General features: G+C 31.6%; 3 protein-coding genes and 1 long non-coding RNA gene across 5 annotated transcripts; 2 read left to right on the forward strand and 2 right to left on the reverse strand.

The window, feature by feature from the left end:
• The first annotated feature begins 1,720 nt into the window (after positions 1-1,720).
• On the forward strand, positions 1,721-3,382 carry LOC128670852 (uncharacterized). The gene is made up of 3 exons (XR_010369919.1): positions 1,721-1,834; positions 1,952-2,087; positions 3,373-3,382. It is a non-coding gene; the product is annotated as an uncharacterized LOC128670852 (long non-coding RNA).
• A 4,838-nt stretch (positions 3,383-8,220) lies between these two features.
• On the reverse strand, positions 8,221-9,942 carry LOC128670851 (endocuticle structural glycoprotein SgAbd-5-like). The gene is made up of 3 exons (XM_053746859.1): positions 9,870-9,942; positions 9,088-9,209; positions 8,221-8,465 (listed from the first exon to the last, which is right to left on the reverse strand). The coding sequence occupies exons 1-3, from the start codon at positions 9,879-9,881 to the stop codon at positions 8,243-8,245; spliced, it is 357 nt and encodes a 118-aa protein (XP_053602834.1). The 5' UTR covers positions 9,882-9,942; the 3' UTR covers positions 8,221-8,242.
• A 2,732-nt stretch (positions 9,943-12,674) lies between these two features.
• Positions 12,675-14,472, reverse strand: LOC128670849 (endocuticle structural glycoprotein SgAbd-5-like). 2 transcript variants are annotated; one of them, XM_053746857.1, is made up of 3 exons: positions 14,341-14,472; positions 13,474-13,583; positions 12,675-13,086 (listed from the first exon to the last, which is right to left on the reverse strand). In XM_053746857.1, exons 1-3 carry the CDS (start codon positions 14,365-14,367, stop codon positions 12,864-12,866), a joined length of 360 nt encoding a protein of 119 aa, XP_053602832.1. In that variant the 5' UTR covers positions 14,368-14,472; the 3' UTR covers positions 12,675-12,863. The 2 variants fall into 2 exon arrangements, with proteins under 2 accessions (XP_053602832.1, XP_053602833.1); XM_053746858.2 differs by lacking the exon at positions 14,341-14,472 and adding an exon at positions 13,677-13,807 and having other exon boundaries at positions 12,676-13,086.
• A 48-nt stretch (positions 14,473-14,520) lies between these two features.
• Positions 14,521-16,387, forward strand: LOC128670853 (uncharacterized). Its single transcript, XM_053746861.2, has 5 exons — positions 14,521-14,677; positions 14,981-15,027; positions 15,221-15,302; positions 15,535-15,639; positions 16,203-16,387. The coding sequence occupies exons 1-5, from the start codon at positions 14,618-14,620 to the stop codon at positions 16,356-16,358; spliced, it is 450 nt and encodes a 149-aa protein (XP_053602836.2). The 5' UTR covers positions 14,521-14,617; the 3' UTR covers positions 16,359-16,387.
• The last annotated feature ends 1,818 nt before the right edge of the window (positions 16,388-18,205 follow it).

Consider the following 18,205-nt stretch of genomic DNA (forward strand, 5'->3'; position numbering starts at 1 on the left):
AATAGATCACCATCACCTACAACTGAAATCTGAAGTAGACATTTATTTCTTCATCTAAATTTGTTACGTCATATCGATGAATTAAATGAAACTATGTGTGAACGAAGCAACACTCTAACAATAGCGTGAGCTTTTGTAATACTCTCTTCATTCATTACTTATCTGTATTAGATTAAAACTAGCACACATTTACGTTACCTATTTATAGCTAACTCAATTTGTCATCATAGTAAGTTAGGTAATGGTTTATTAAACTATGATGAAAACTTGCATCATTTTAGGTTTAACAGGGTTCAACATCGGAACTAAGAAGATAAGAATTTAAAAAATAATAATTAAAATAGAATAGATTCATCTATCAGTCTAGCTAAATGGGCGTATCTAGAGATGTCTTCCAGGAGAGGCCTGGAGGCACTAAGGGACACATAGCTTTGGCAGCTGATAGGCAAAATAAAAAAATCTCAAAGACGGTTAAATTCAGGCGTGCGATGGTAAAAACAAAATGGAATCTTCAAAATTTTTAAATTACTATTTTGCGCTGACCCACTATCATTGAATTGAAACTACAATGATGAGAGAGAGGGTTTTACATATCTTCCTCTTGGACCAACCTGATACATTTTTTCTTTCGAGAAATATGACCGTATGTAAGTAAGTAATTAATGTTTAACTATATTTAAAAAATCTGGTGTGGGCACAGCCCTTTCTGTCGGAACCATTCATCCTTAGCTCGACTCGCACTTGTCTCTTTTGTTTTTGTAACGGATCATTAATCAATCTGACTAGATTAAATCTACCTGGCTTTAAACAATTCGTATAGATATTAGGGCCGTATTCCACTTGCCATACGCCACTTAGCATCTTTAAAATAAGTTGATGATAAATATTCAATATATTAAAAAAAATCTCTTGTGTAATAAAACTAGTCAAATATTAAAGGCCTTGAATATTAGTGCAGGTTCTGAAATATTTGATTGCCGACTTTATGCTAATTAACTTTATAACATTACAAATTATTTTGTATCTATCTATAAAGTTGCCGTTGATTAATTGTCTTGATCGCTTTGGTATTCTAGTCTTTAAACCTCTCTTTTTAAACTAAGTTAAGATTTGATTTAATAATAGTATAGTGTTTACGCCAAACAAATTTTATAAAGCAGTAGTTTAGCGGTTTTAACGTCGAATATCAATTTGTTACATAACGAACAATAGTTGGATGCCCGTGGACCTTTGATGACCTTTAATAGAATTGACCAGTTACAAAATTGATACCATCTGTGTCTTGAGTTTGAGTTGACACGATTTTCACATTAGGTTTCCATGCAATATGAACTTGATGCATGTACATAGTAATTTATATGAAACGTATTGTAACGAATTTCTTTACCAAAAAAAATTTTATAAGTTGAGTTGAAGTTTTTTAAACCATCATTCAGCATAAAAGTTTAACGCTTTGGTAAAAGTTTCAGAATTTAAACAATAAAATCAATATTTAGCACAGTTTACTTGTTATTGCAATTATACATGAATAATTCAAATTTTAATATCTCCTGCTCATGAGCAGGAGATATTAAAATTTGAACTGAGTTATTTATCATATTTATCTATGCCTAGTTAAGCGCGGATCCCTAAAAATATTAATATTGTCAACCTGTTTATCCACAAGAGGCGTTCAAGTCATTGACACATAATGAACAAGTTTGGTCCTCGTATTCGCATTGTTAATAAGGAATGAGGTCCAGGTCTTCATTCTTAATGAACTGGATATAAAGTGTGGACAGCTGTCTTGTAGTCACAGTTTTAAAACATTTCAACTAGTGACGATTATATCATGGTAAGTGAGAATCTTACTAATTCAATATCATAAATCCAAAAGATTGGATGTGTGGAAGTGAGCGAGCGAGTGAGTATTAGTTACTGTATTACGTAAAATATAATGTATTCCTTCTAGGTTTTAAACAATGTACATTATAGAATGATGGATTTTGTACATGGAGTACCTATATAACTTGGAATAACACATTGTGTAATTTTTATCCTGAGACCGATGCGGAGTGCAGCCACAGGCCTGCAGAAAAGTTCAAGGGGTAAATGACTAAGTACTTAGAAAATTATGTATTTATATCTACATTATTAATCACCTTAATTTTATAAAACGTGTATGATGGAAATCCCCCAAGAAAATAATAGTATAAATAATAAAAAGTAACAAGAAAGTGTACTTCTTTCACTGTAATTTTATTAAAACAGTTCTTGCTCATATACTGAGCATATTGCAATTAATAAAAAAAATAATATGTGTATAAAAATGCTCGACTCATTACATTTGAACAGGATACTTATCATTTCGATTCGATAGGATATAAATGCTAAATGTGAAAATCACTGATACGAAACTATAATTAGTTACAACAAAACTATAATAACCGCAAGACCGAGGCGTTATTAAGTTCAAGGAATCTGAATCATCTTGAACGAAGTGTACATACTTGTATATTTTTCGAGATAGGTACCTTCTATTCGCTAGTTCTTAATGATTCTCATATTTACTGTATAATTTTATAACGCTGGTTACTAGCTGTGAGGATACTACCCTACGTGCTGTTAGAGATGCGTCCACTTTGACCTAAGCAACACACACCTACAGATTTCGGACGTAAAATAGTATTATCAAATCTATATGAATCTAATCAATTTAAACAATTTCATTTTCAAGAAAATATAAGACTTTTCTACAGTTTATGTAATCAGTACGTGCGCATACGAAACCTTTGGTAATCCACGTAAGCGAAAGCGTTGATTGCATAAGACCAAAAAGTAATTATCCATTTTATTCCAGAGTGTGACTAAATCTGTCAATCAACCAACGCAAATCGACGTCAGTCCTCAACCGCTAGTTAACGAAATAGTATCTATATAGATATATAGATACTATTTCGTTAACTAGTGGTTGAGGACTAACTCTACCGAGTATCTACTCGGTAGAGGTTCCAGCCAAGTTTAAAATAAATTAAAAAAACAGAGACATCCAATTTTACCTAATATTTCAAATGGAACTTTTAACCGCTTAGTGTTTCTACGAAAAAAGTACCATACGCGTTTGATACAAACTACTGTGATATGTATTATTTTTATTCTACTTTAATGTATTTAAAATTTGTGATTGTATGAATAACAATAAAACTAATTTTCTCTACTCAAATTAGTAGTTATCTAATATCAGAGAAATAAACAAATATGTGGCTCCCGATTAGACTTAACGAGAACTTGGCGCACTTTTTCACATGCATGTTTTGGTGGGATTGGTATTTTGTTAATACATCATGGACGCGATTCGACCAGTCAACCTTGACACGTTCGTTGATGCTTCAGATGCCTGCACCTCTTCTACTCGTCATCTTTGTGGCTTTGGTCATCTACATAGCGCCGGCGGCAGTCAGTACAGATATAAAGAAGTTCGTATACAATATTAACGAGTTTGGTGCTTATAGTTTTGAGTGAGTATTACGGTTGATTTTTTTATCATATAAATAAAGTGATTTTTCAATTTTATTTCAGGAAAGAAACTATCGAGTGTCAACCTCTTTTATCTCAGTTTTTTCCGATTGTATCAACAGAAGTAAATCGTCGGAGCCCTGGGATCCGCTTTCCTACTTTTTCTTATCACTTTGGTCTTCGTCATCCTTAGAATCGTTCTCAGAGTCAGAGCCAAATTTCAATTCAAACTTTCTAAATATATAAATATGCGTTAAAATACAAATACACCAGCAGTAATTCTACAAATTTTTACAAGCAGTTAACAATACAACAAATTATAACATTGTTACAACAAAGTAGATACGAGTGCCTTAATGAGTTACGAATTGCAAGTTCAGTGATGTACCATCGGCCTTGCTGGTAATGTAATTTAATAACGAAACAGTGACTCTTAACCTCAGTTCAAACAGCACGCAAACATTTGACTCGTCACTAGAAGCTTTTAAAAGTACACCATTAATTGAATCGTGATTACTCTATGGTAATATGTTTAATGTCTATCAGGTCGTTAAAAAAATCGAGCTAATTTAAAATGAAATAAACTTGTTAATAATAAATATTTTATTTAGTACATTTGTATTATTGTGTGCGTGATATATTAAAATAAAAAAATAGAATAATTTTTTAAGTACAATATATCTCTGAGATAGAGTTACAATGTCGTAGGAAACTTTAGATATATGTTTATAAAGTAGGTACTAATATCTCCCTTGACCGTGTTGTTTATTTTATATACCTATTTCAAAACATCGTCATTTCCATATAAATAGCTTTAATTCCCTTGGAGACTAAGGCAGACTAAAACCAATAATACCATTTTTATTAAAGATGTCAGAGTTAATTAATCGATTGATCATTTTGTACACTCATTAAGGAATGAGTTCGATATAAATTTTAACTTTATGGGTGTTTATGGATGTGAGTCGTCAAACAGCGCAGACTTGCATAAAATATAAATATTTACCTAGCGGATTCGGCATACATTGCTGGTTTTTCATTGTGTATAAACAAGGCCTCTATTGCCTTGTTTTCAAATATTATAATACATTATTTTAGGTATGAAACATCAGACGGCTCATATAGAAAAGAAGATGGTGGATTAAAATCTCAACATGATGGCTACGGAGTTCGAGGAGAATATGGATATGTAGACCCAATTGGCAGAAGACATTTAGTGCGTTACATAGCTGACGTCAACGGCTTCCAGCCCCAGTTCTTAAGTGACGATTCAAGATTTAATGATAGAAGAATTATTTAATTATCATAATAAAACTTTTTTCCTTTTATTTTTTTTGTTTTTATTGATATAAAAAATTATTTAAAATTATATTTTATTGCCTTTTTTGCAAATTTGAAATTGGTAAATTATCTCGCCTTTTTAAATAATGTCTTTGACAAGTAATTGGTACATCAATATTATATTTAATTTAAATAGGCTGATAAAATTCAACACTTATGTGTACTGCAATGAGGTAAATAATATAATCGATAAATACGATTGCATGTTGAGATTGCCCATTGACATGCTTAAGTATACGCATACTGTTCAATTTTAACATGAACGCAAACACCATAATTGCAGCATCAAAGGCATAAAAAGACGTGCAGTAAGTATATGCTTGAGGTCAGAAGCAGTCAGGACGTGTTATAAGTTCTATTATTTATTCTGTGTAAGTTTGTTTGATTTACAAAAAAAATGTTTAACAAAAATTTTATAAAGGTAAGTGAAAAATAGAACTAAAATATTTGAATTCAATTTAAGAAGAGGTTAATGAAATATGTGGATTGCAAGTTGTTATCCACGTCTTTCAATTACAATTCATCTAATTTTGCTTTCTCAGCGCAGAAGTCTAGCTCTAATAAGATCTAAGCTCCCTATCAAAAAGTTGTTATGTTAAGCCTATATATTTGCAATCGGTATATTGATTCTTCTAACAATGAGCAAATCGCACCTCTACAGAATAAGAAACCCTCAGCTCAGTAGACACTCTTTGACAATCCGAACCAAAGGTGGATTTTTCGGACTCCAAATAACTTGTGATTCTTATAATTGGCTGCGCTAATTAGATATAAATAGTTATAAATATTTTGTACGCATGTGAGTTCAAATAAAGTGCTTGTAACACCTCTACATAACCTGTTTATACAAATGAAGATATTTGTATTCATGTCATTCATTCATTGACCTATTCTATTCTTTAAATGTGGATGCCACAATGCAACTATCAGTTTTACCTAAAATTTCAGATGGATTATCCCAGAACCGTAATTTACTTGGTTACGATGCTGTTGCTTCCAGAATTTTTGAATGCCTATAAGCTATATATAAGTAACATACATAAGGGAGAATACAGTTATAGGTAAATAGAAATCTGAAATAAATTAAATTTTCACTGAATCATATTTTTCGAATCTGAATGAAATCTAACTAGCTCTAGTTTATAACTAAACACTTTTATTCTAGTTATGACACAGATGATGGGACAATAATGGAAAATCGAGAAGGAAAAATTGATGAGAATGGAGATCAAGTTGTAACAGGGTCCTATACGTTTCTCGTTGATGATTCGCAGTACACAGTGACGTACACTGCCGATAAAAACGGCTATCATCCGAAGATTACCATAACTAAAGTAAGTAGATTTATCTAGCTAGGGGGAATCCCACTAATGTTATAAATTGGGCAAGTATGGATGTTAGTGTATAAGAAATGATGTCTGTTATTCACCAGTTGGAGTTACACAAAGGGTAAATTTTATCTTGTTATTCCCACGGGAGCGAAGCCCCGAGGCGCATCTAGTCCTAATCTTAACTAATATTATACAGTACATGCAAAGGTAATAGTTATATCAACCGTTTCAGGTTTCGGAATTTGAGTTTAGGATATCTTCAATAGCTGTTGCAACACTAGTGGGATAAAATTAATAAATTCGGTATTATGCACTAAATAATTTTCTATATTAGTTATGTAGCAATTTATTTCAATTTTTTGTTGTAATCAATACCTCTCAAGTTATGTATGCGTAATATATTTCATATTATCTCTCTAGTTTATATTCAATATATGTATCCTTCTATCGCTGATGGTATTGGCGGTTTCTGTCTCCTGGGGTCTTCAGCAACATCGAGGCTAAGGAGAAGAATATAAACTAGAGAGTTACTGACTCTCAGCACTGATGAATATCGACTGCTTGCAATTAATGTTTGTGAATCAATTTATATGAATGCCAAATTATTAGGAAAAATTTGATATGATAAAAATAACAGAAAGGCCTTTGATAAGCTGCCTTAATTGCGGCGCCGGAAGGTTCGAACCATTGGCTATTTTACAATGTTGTTATACTAACAAAATTATAATATAATTACTGTATTAAAATAAGAACTGTATAAGCGCTTATTTCTGTTCAGTTCAGTTGTTCTTATATGACTTTTAATTATCCAAAAGGAGTATAAACACGAGTCAGAATTTCTAAAAGGCATGACTATCGCCAAAGTAGTTCCATGACCTATGTCGTTCAAATAAAAACCAAGAAGTTTGTCTTGACATAAACTAATAAATCGGATGATGTAATAAACATATTTTTCTTAATATTTCTAAAATTAATAATTTAAATTTGACACAAATAAGTAACAGTTTAATGAACAGTTTCAGGTACCGGCGTTAGGTTTGCCCTCAACCGCGGTTGCATCATTATTGGGATAAAAAAAACGTAACTTTAAGGATTAAACATTGTATTAATTTGTAGTACTTATACATACATAAAATTAAAATTGTACTTCCACAGATATTCCTACTGATAGTTCCCATTAAACCAAAAAAATTTGAAAATAAAACAAAATAATACTGACAAGAATTGCTTTTTTTTTAACCCTCTGGTATCTCTGAAATTTCTATAGACCAAACTCTATACAGACCTTAAATCGATCATATGATAAACACACGCATCGCAAGTATTTTTTATCACTAGTTCGTGTATTTTTTTTACAAAAATTGTTCAAAATTTCATAGATACATAAATTGACATGGTTCATTATATGCTAATATCATCATCTATCATAAAGTGGATTAATTGTTGTAACCCTTTGTATAACATGTGGTCTTAGGAATCAACATTAAAAGAAGTAACATTTATATCACACATTTAATTCAGCTAATAAATACACCTTGACTAGAGCCAGCACATATAAGATGCAAAATTGGAAACCAGGATTATAACTCATTTTGCAAAGTACACAACTGACCGAAAATTATACCTGAAGACTGTGTACTAGGGTATATTTAATTAACAGCTCTTCTATGAGAATATTACAAGAAAGTCAAACTATACAAATAGATGGTCCAAACACTGCGTCCAAAGCTACAGAGTAACTGCAAAGAGTACTAGTATGCAATTCGATTTACATTGTCCGAATTTTCACAGTGAGATGCAAGCAACATTTATTATTGGTCATTATTGCCGGATGACAAACACGAACGCAATTATTGCAAAAATACACACACAAACACACTGCAAAAATTTGACCGCGTAAATCGAATTGCAAGCTCGTACACAGTAATCTTACCATAACTTACTGACATTTATGAGAATTGATACGTTTGTTTTTACTCTCTTATTCTAAAAGCTCTTTCTGTCAAGTCAGCATTTTCAACGTCTAAACCATCCATTACAAATATTTACAGATAATTTTTAAAATTAAATTTATCTCAGCCTAACAAACTGGCAGTGGCAGCAGGAGGCAAGGCGCCTGGCCCTTCTTCCACTGTAGGTTGAAAGCCGTTCTCATCAGCGATGTACTTCACCAAGTACAGTATTCCATTAGGAGCTCGCCACGTGTAAAATCCTTCAGATGCGACGAATGCGTTGTCAGTTCCCGCGTTCCTCAAAGTGCCTTTCTGTTCGTGTCTCGTTTCGTCGTCTTGTTCAAAACTGAAATAATAAGATAAGAAAACTTAAGTCGCCTTTCAAAAAAAAATCATCCATTTAGGAGCTAGGATACTATAGATAGATATACATGTCAGACTTTTTACACGGCTATGATTGGAGGTTAGCAATAATCCATTTAATGGCAGACATAGAAATCATCACCACCGAACAGAACAATATTCTTACAAATGTACACCTAAAAGGCCAGTGTGTGAACAGGCAGTGAGGACATAAAACTTACTTAAAGATTATAAATTTAAAAAATGTACAGTACCTTATCCCTATTTGGATAAGTTACCTTGTATTGATTGTTAAAAACCTAAATACAATCAAATACAAATATACCAAATACTCAATTATAAAGCTCCAATGGATAAAAAAATTGTAGTAGACTTTACTGTGGTTCCTGCATTTGAGCTTTGGTGGTAAAGTTTATTGTAAATTATTGCTGACTTCAACTAGTTAGTAAACCATAAAATTATGATAAAAATCTATGAATGTTTAAAAAAATTTAAACTTTGATTATGTCGTTCCTTTAATGTAATGTAAGATTAATTTATAATATATATACATGTAAATATACTAATATATTAGGTAGTTAATACAATTGATATTTTTAAGTTACAAGAATCTGTAGTTTCCTGTGCCATCATTGTCATTGTCAAATCTGAGCAATTGAGCTGCTTTTTGTAGAAGACCGGCTGCCAGTGAGCAGGACACTAGCGATGCGAGGCATGCGAAAATAAGCTGTAACATCATAAGAATTACATGAATTAGTTATCCTAATAATTTCGTGACAAAAACGTGGCACTTTCTTTATATACGAGTAAATAAAAAATCATAGAAATCTATAATTCAAAATTAACGAATTAAAATTAGGTAACTTCGACAAAACTTTAAACTTCGAAAGTTAGAGCAGTTTTTAATAAGTACACAAAAGCTTGAGCTTGACCTTCAATCAGCTTGTTGTCTCTTTTCTAACTTAATTAGTTATTAAAAGTTTTTCATGTATAATAAAGATTTCTGTATGAGCGTGTGAGACGTCACTCACCGATGCTCCATTTTTCCTCAATTATTTGATCAACAAATAGATTGTAGTCCGCATGTTACATTTAATATAAATAGCATATGTATATTATTCTAAGTATCTTAATTAAATTTTAGACCACTTGACCCAAGTACAATATAGTGCAATAAGAGATACTCGTAATAAAAATACAAGAAAAAACTTTTCAACACATGGCAAGCTTAAAACGAAGTAATCACTTTGTCAACCTATGGGGGCGCGCGCAAAGTTCACAAGAATTGGATTATCGATATTTTTTTAGTACAATTACAAACGATTTTATTTAAATTAGATTTTCACTGTGTAAGTAAAGTACAGTACAAGTACAAACGTATACGCACCAGTTTATTCATGGTTCTAACCGTGTGTTAACTGAGACCGTTAGTAACAATCTGATGTGTTGGGTAATTCATCTTCTCTTTATATAAAAGTGGTTGAGTTATTACATACGCGATCTATGTCGTCAAAGTTAAGTTGATGCAAGGCTAACGGCCCTTAAGTGCGGTTAAGTTGATAGCTTCAAAGTTTTTTAATAATGCTAAAGTAGAGAATTAATTCGTTTAACATTTCCTTAGTTCACAATGAACTTACTTGTGAAACTCAAATTAATTACTTAAATTATGTACGTAATTGAATTGCACCATACCATTTTTCACACTTTACGTTTCCTTGATTTCTTCCTCCAACGTAAAGCGTCGACACCCAGGGAACGCTTACGTTTTTTCACTTCTCCATTTCGTACAGTCTTAGGCATCCTTATTACAGTCAACAGCACATCAAGTTACCCTGCGTGTAACCACCAACTACCAATCCTGTTGTGCGGTAATAGCGGCGAATTTGCAATAAATTTGGGTAGTTGATGTGCTGTTGACTGTACTATGGTCATCCTTTTTCATGATATTTAGGCCAACATTACTTTTAACCCAATTTACAGATACAATTTCAATACGTTTCGATATTATAAATAGAAACTAATAATACTCCCATGTAACAACCAACAATGTACAAGTCAGTCCATCTCTTGTCCAAAGCTTTTTATGCATTTGTGTAGGCATTTCTCGGGAAACAAGGAATATAATAAATGAATAGTGTAGATTATATTACTTGCTTACGTAGATAGTAATTAATGTAATTAATATATAAATTGTTTGTTAATTTTCGAAGTGAAGAGAATTGAGAAGTATAGAAAAAAAACAGGGTGCGTCTTCTTTTAAGTCGTTCCCTTTGGACAGAGTAGTCGTGATTATGTGCCGGATTTTTCAGATTTGGCTACTTAGGTACCACTCGTATCGTTTAAAAAAAAATAAAAAAAAAATATTTGCCTTTCCACGAATCATCCAAAACATATTGCATTTTTGTTTTACGTACGAATTTACTGGATTGGCATTTATACTACTAGTTGTTTACCCGTGACTTCGTAGAACAGTCACTTCGGGCAGCATAATTATATTTTTGTGTTTAATGTGTTTACCCATACCAGATTATTAATTTTTAATTTAAGTATTTTTATGTGACAGCCAGTTAAGTAGTCTTTTCAAAATATTCTCATATAACTTTCATTCCCCATGACTCATATGGGGGTTGATTTTTATATACATATAAAGAAGTAGTCTTCATCATAAGCGATCTTCTTCAAGAAATTTCATTATAAGCGATCCCGCGATTTAGTTTCGATCCCGCCTTCATGGCTAAACAGACCAAGAGACTTTCGCATTTTATAATATTTATATGGATATTCTATGTATAGATGATACTATTATTAGACAAAGCCCCGGGGGATTTCGTTGACTACAAATTGAACTTTGTCTTCTTTCGCAATCACATCACGACAGACCGACTTCGTCTGTATATGGTCACAAAAAGTTTTTTTATGGGTATCGACGAATTATTGCATTGCAAAAATTCTATTTGTTTTCTACCTTAATTTTCCTGTTGGGTTTTGATACAAGGCTATCGCTATAAGAAAGGGATTATTGTGAAAAATTACATAATAATTGTCTGGATTTCGTGGTTACATAAATATAATTTATAATAGAATCTTCAATCAATCAAACCTAAGTATACCTACAAATAAACCATTGACCATTCTAGGTAATAATGCATATTCTGTGTAAACAAAGTTACAAATATGTAAGTTTATGTTAACCTAACCGACTTATAGCCTTTACTTATCGTATTTAGTAAAATACTGGAATTTTCATAGATAAAAGAATATGCTAATGCTACTACAACTTGGAATACTAAATACATTTTTAATACTAATTATATAAAACATTTTTAACTACTAATCACACTAGTGAAGCCGTGTGCAAGCTTAGTTACTAAGTAAAAGAATACCTATACTACCTATTGTACGAGTTTTTTACGTTTGAAATTATTGTGATCATCAACTGAAAAAAAATAAGATTCATTAAATCATTTTTTAGGAAAACCTAAAAAATGATTTAATGAATCTAATTTTTTTATCTACAGTTTTAATAACTAAAAAATAGCAACGCCTATTTGAAAAAAATATGCTACTATTCAGGTATGACAATTTGCTCGGGTTAGACGCAGAGGGGCTTTATTTATTTTACTTTACAGCAATTTAGAAATTATTTAACAGCAATTTAGAAATTATTTTTATGCATTTGAAAAATATATAAAAACAACTTTTATATTTTAAGAAGTAAGTACTGAATGTATAATAAAAAGGCTAATCTATCTATATTCCGTGCTATTTCCTAAAAGTTTATACAGTCTAAGCTATTCAAAATTTTGACTAGCTACGCACTAGCTTTAGCCCGCAGCTCGGCCCGCAGTCATAAACCTATTAAGATTATTAGTATTAATACAGCCAAATAATATAGTTCAATATTTCGAAACTAGCCGCAGTAAAATTTGCCTACCCGTTTAGCCATGACAGTATGACGAACAGATTTTCGCATTTATAATATTTTTAGCTGCGACTCGGGACTTCGCTCCCGTGAAAATTTCGGGATAAAAAGTACCGTATGTTATTCCAGGTTATTTTCTATCCGTGTACCAAAATTCATAATAATCGGTCCAGTAGATAATGCGTGAAGAGGTAACAAACTTATTTTCGAATTTAGTTGGGATTACAGATGATCATCCTATTAATGAAGGTTAATTAAATAAAACACTTGGTTTTATCAAACTATTGAAATCATATATCTTCTTAACTTTAATCTCACATTGGCACGACATAACGACATAAAACAAAAAAGAAATATTTTCAAAAATCTTGACCCTATAAGTAATGACTTAGATAATTTTGAGTATTTTTTTTGTGAGAACTTTACATAGGCTATTTTTAAAGACTGATGCAAAGATGATTAGCCCACAGCTCCGGCACCAAGTCGTCCAGGAATACCTCCTGGGCCTTCACTTTCCTCCGGTTGGTAACCATTTTCGTCAGCCACAAAGTTGGTAACCCGCAATATTTGGTCATCGTCGTTCATATACGCGAAACCACCCGTCACGTGTATGAATGGTTGATCAGCAAGATATCTCAATTCTCCTTTCTGCCATCTGTAGATGTTGTCCGATTGTTTGAACCTGAAATAGGTTAGGTAAAACTTTAATTTTTCGTTGGAATGTACCAGAATAGTTGAGAGGAAGCCTGTAGCGCACGGATGTCTTTTGATGACGCTGACTGTAGTACTCTTTGCTATAACAAAAACCAAGGTGTGATGTCTTCCGTAGCTGGAGACTAAGGAATTTCAGATGGCTTAATCGTTTACATGTAAAATATACATTTTATATATGTATTGATAATTGTTTGATATTAGGGGTTATTTTTGTCAAATAATGAAAATTTTGAAATGCAGTTATCTAATACAATTCAAACAATTAGAAGAAAACATTATTCTGTCCTAGAAATAATGATTATTGGTTAAAGTAAAGATACCTTATATATAATTTAATAGGCAAGGGCATGCTTACCAAAACTCGTAATTTCCTGAACCATCATTGGAAAAATAATTTTCCAAGAGTCGAGCTAGAGGACCTCCTTGAGTTGAAGATAGCACCAGTACCAAACAGAGACACAACAACTGAAAAAAAAACTTAATTTATAGAATGACACACACTTTTCTCTTTCTCTTCTACATTTAATTTCAATTAATAAAATAAAAAGCGATACGTACCGCCGTCTTCATTTTCAAAACTTATGTCTCGCTTAGCTGACAAATCAAGTTCTAGTTAAAAAAACTTCAAATTCTTTATATATATATTGGCTTCTCAACTTGATAAATTTCCTTGTTGATTATCATAAAACATTTAGGCAGAAGGTTGAATAACAGATTAGCATTTTTAAATCGGCCAGTTAAACGCCCATTAAGCCCCAAGTTACAAGCTCCTCTAAATTAACTGTTCGCGAATTTTTAACACGTATAGTTTTATATGAATACTATCACTTTCAAAGTAGTTCAAGTACAAAAGTTCGCTAGATAATTGAGATGATCTCGTATCGCTGTCATGTTTAATGTTTTTACCATATATTTCGTGATTGAACTTTAATTATTTTTAGACTTTATCTAAATAAATACCACACAGAACTATCTACTTTTCACCCAAAACTTAAGGGGATATGTGTGCTTTAACAATACTAAATCGTAGAACATTATACAATTTATTTATTGTAAAACGTTGTGCGATTCAGTAGCGTAGCAATCGTAGTACGTAGTAGTGTAGCAAAGCAATTGTATTTTTATTTCTTATACGACTGTCGTTATAGGTACTGTCGACATTAATCACTAGTGTGTTTAGTAGGTATATATGCTTAATTCTTCAACGACATAGGCTACAGACCTTTGAAATTGTTAGGCAAACTGTCATTTGTCCATCATCACGCAGCAGATAGCACCATCCCTTTTTATGTTTAGAATGTGCCGATCTGACCCATTACATCGAGTTTTTACATTTGCAAGCGCGATATCGAAATGTAAAAAGAAATGTAATGACATAAAGAAATAAAATTTATACATTAAACATATCGATAACATTTTATTTATAAGTGAACTGCATAACTCTAAAATATTTGAAAGTACATGAATATTTATTGTTGGTTCAGTTATTTTGGTCCAATATGTGGTGGTGGTTTTATAATAACTTATTTAGAACCCAGGACAAGCTTTTTGTTTACTTAGTAAGTGCCATTTATAGGCTTTGAATTTAAATGATATATGTTTTATGATAAAACTTATTAAAATCTATTAGTTCCAAGAGCTAGATTATTTCGGTTCATAACCCAATAAACTTAGCCCGCCCAAATTTGGGAAAGCATATGTACCGTAAAATTTTTATGGTAGTAGGTATCGGTATACCTGATTATTATTTATTATTCTAAATGAAATCTTTTAGTATTGCAGTACAATTTTACGATCTACAAGTATCGATCGATATAGGTATTTAGACAAATTTTCTTATATTCAGAAATTTTATATTACAGATACTTACAATACTTGCAGTCCAAGTAAAAAGCGCGATTTATACATAGTAAGTACAAAAATATTTTCTCTAGTCGGACATACACTCATTATTTTATTTACATATCAATTTATACTTATAACTTGAACATAGAACAATATCATCAATACTTAGTCGAATATCTATATATCTAACTAACTTATATTTAACTTACATAACGTATAATTTAACATTTATTTGCGAATATACATTTAATTTTCAGTGAAGATGTGGAGTTGAGGCGAATTTTCCCAAACGAATTCCCTCAGGATACAATCCGTAAGAGCGGATCATTAGATGCCGAAGTAAAAATATTTACAATTTCATTTTTATCGTCAGTCTCTCTTATTCTTCTTCTTGATCTGTTTCACATTTATTTTTCATACTTTTCTTGGTGCAATCCATCGATCCTCTTCTTGTGCTTCCTTCTTCTTCTGATACCTTTAACTTTCTTTTTTTTCTGTCTTTCATTGTACAATATTTAGAAATATATTTTATTTTATATAAACAAATAATTTTCTTGATTTAATATTTTAGCAATTAGGACGATATGCAGAACTCGAAAGGTATTTCAAATATCCCAAAGCTGACGTAAATAGCCACTTTGAGGAATTAAATTGCTATCAAAAAGGCAAACGTAAGGTAAGAAATAAGACCAGTTTTTATCCAGTATAAAAATGGCATAGTAAATAATGGCTGTAAAAAATACAGCCCAAACTGTGTTTTTCAGATTGGTCGTTAAGTGGAAGATAATTCACTTTTTTGTTTGCGTAATATTTTTTCAATTTTCTCTGACGCAGCTTTTACAAAATTAGTAAGAAATAAAATAACATGAACTGGGTTGTTGCTGAAATGGGACTGGGCGGGACACGTTTGTTGCGTATGCAGCCAGAACGGGAGGGCAAAATTAGTCACTTTTTGGGTATGGCGGGTCAACCTCAGCAAATTTAAGAAAGAATGGCCAGATTTTGCCTTGAAAAAAAAAGTAGCCACTCATTCTATTACGCCATCGTCCAAAACACACACGTTGCTTCATATAAAATTTCGAATAAACATTTGTATATATTTCTTTTAACTATGGAATAAACGCTTTTTTTTCTATGAATCCCTCAATTGTTTTATATGTGTACGTTAGTTAGCCAGGACTAACCTAATAGTTAGACCAAATAAAACATCTATCTGTTTACTATTTGCACCTGTTTCAGTTTTGTAAAGTAGATCCTGACCGTTACACACGGGACGAAAACCAATACTTTTTGTCATCTAAAGAAGAGAGCCACGTCGACCGCCGCCGGGTTTTCTGCTTCATGTTAATTTGCTTCACCGAAGACGAGCTGGACAGAGTTAGTGCTTCGTTTTAAATTTCACAATAAAAATAATTCATGATTTATACATGTTATACATTTTTACATTTTATACAAAAATAAGTATTGTATTTATATGTTTTTATTATATCAATATTTAAATTTTTGATAAAATAGGATGGAAATTGAAAAGTATGTATTTTAAAAAACAAAAAATAGAATAGAGATACTGCAACTGATTTCATTTTTAACCACAAATAAATGTTTTTGTAATATACCTAATGAACGTTCATTACTTTTTCTAAAAAATAAAATGTTTACTACGATATATAAATAATATAATATTCGACATCGTAGCTGTTGGTATTGGCGTGGTATTGGCAGTCCGCACACATTTACTGTCATAAAATTATATAATTTTTTTCCTATTACAGTATTGCTGTTTTGGTTTTATTTTATTACGTTGAATATCCATACACTTATGCAATAACAGACCTTGATTTTTTTTACCAAAACTTTTGAGGCGCATCAAAATATATACCTATCTCAATAACCAAAGCTGAAGTATTTTATAAATACTATTATGATTTTTACAGGAATGGTTATTACAATACTTTTCTATTAAAATCCTCTGTAATCTCGATTGAAATTACGTTACAAACAAAAGCACGCGTAGATATGTGTTACATAATACAATACAAATCAATACAGGCAGTGAAATTGCATTACATTTATACGTTAACTCAATTTTAATCATAAATCAATTTTAATACGCAAACTTAGAACGTATTGATCTACTCGTATGTTACAAATACTGTCCAAATAAGTTCAATCAATACATTATAGTCGATAAGAAATGCTTTATCAACTTCATAGGTAGGCACCTTATTTCAATTGTAGAAAAACTAAAAAATTGACACACATTTGACACTTGTCAATATATTATTGTCAACTTGTACATTCAACCACATGTAATAGGGGCGAAATCACAATGAATTTCGGTACCTTGGTGTGCTGCTGAATGTACTAGCCCAGACAAGATCGTATTCAAGACCTTATTCAATGACCTGATAGCAATCTTGATTTGATTACATAGGACATTTCTCATGACCGCTACAATGTTCTATATCGTTTAAACCACCCACTGATTTGGGTGAAGTAACTGCGACTCTACTTCGCTAGGGTTGCCTCTACACTGAATTTTCAGAGGTTATATAATCATTTTTTTAAGGACAAAGGCAAAGATTATTTATTTGCAAAAACATGAGTACATACATCCCACAAAACAAACTAATACTAATATACTGATTCAATTGTACAAAAAAAACATGTTTACTGAAATACTGAACATTAGATATATAATAGATAGTTAATGTAATAGAGCTTAAGTTTGCACTTGTTGACGAAGCATGTTGCGGATTATGTAAACGGATTATATAAACATGATTTGAACTGACTTTTATTTATAAAAATATATTTTTATTTCTTAAAGACATATTCCTTCTGAACGTTTCGTCTATCTCTGCGCCAAATTTCAAAAACGGTCCAGTAGTTTTGAGTTTATTCATTACTAACAAAAGAACAAAAATACAATGTTCTTTCTCCATACAATATGATTATAAGTATATTAATATAGTATGGATAGTGTGGAAAAAAGAACGTAGGGTATGGTAACCCTATTAAAGCAATACTTAAATGACAGGTCATTATGTCATACGATATACGAGACCAAAAATAAATAATTCCCTTAAAGATATAGATAAATGGCATGTCAACTGTTGCTTCATAAATCGATAGCGTTGTCATGTCAAACACTAAAAGTCGTTAACACCCGTCACAGACGTTGCACGATGACTATAGTTGCTAATACGAGTAACAGCTATGTCATTGCTCAGTCGCACTCC

This window comes from Plodia interpunctella, chromosome 6 (genome assembly GCF_027563975.2).
Source record: "Plodia interpunctella isolate USDA-ARS_2022_Savannah chromosome 6, ilPloInte3.2, whole genome shotgun sequence".
Taxonomy (NCBI): Eukaryota; Metazoa; Arthropoda; class Insecta; order Lepidoptera; family Pyralidae; genus Plodia; species Plodia interpunctella.

Bases quoted from the DNA above. Each gene is read 5' to 3' on its own strand.
- LOC128670853 (XM_053746861.2), top strand. From the start codon at position 14,618: ATGTGGTGGTGGTTTTATAATAACTTATTTAGAACCCAGGACAAGCTT. The intron at 14,678-14,980 runs GTAAGTGCCATT...TTTATATTACAG, and splicing joins ACAAGCTTTTTGTTTACTTA to ATACTTACAATACTTGCAGT. The intron at 15,640-16,202 runs GTAAGAAATAAG...CACCTGTTTCAG, and splicing joins ATCAAAAAGGCAAACGTAAG to TTTTGTAAAGTAGATCCTGA.
- LOC128670851 (XM_053746859.1), bottom strand. The intron at 8,466-9,087 runs GTAACTTAAAAA...TTATTATTTCAG, and splicing joins ACAGGAAACTACAGATTCTT to TTTTGAACAAGACGACGAAA.
- LOC128670849 (XM_053746857.1), bottom strand. From the start codon at position 14,367: ATGACAGTTTGCCTAACAATTTCAAAG. The intron at 13,584-14,340 runs GTCTGTAGCCTA...TTTTTTTTTCAG, and splicing joins TTTGCCTAACAATTTCAAAG to TTGTTGTGTCTCTGTTTGGT. The intron at 13,087-13,473 runs GTAAGCATGCCC...AACCTATTTCAG, and splicing joins TCAGGAAATTACGAGTTTTG to GTTCAAACAATCGGACAACA.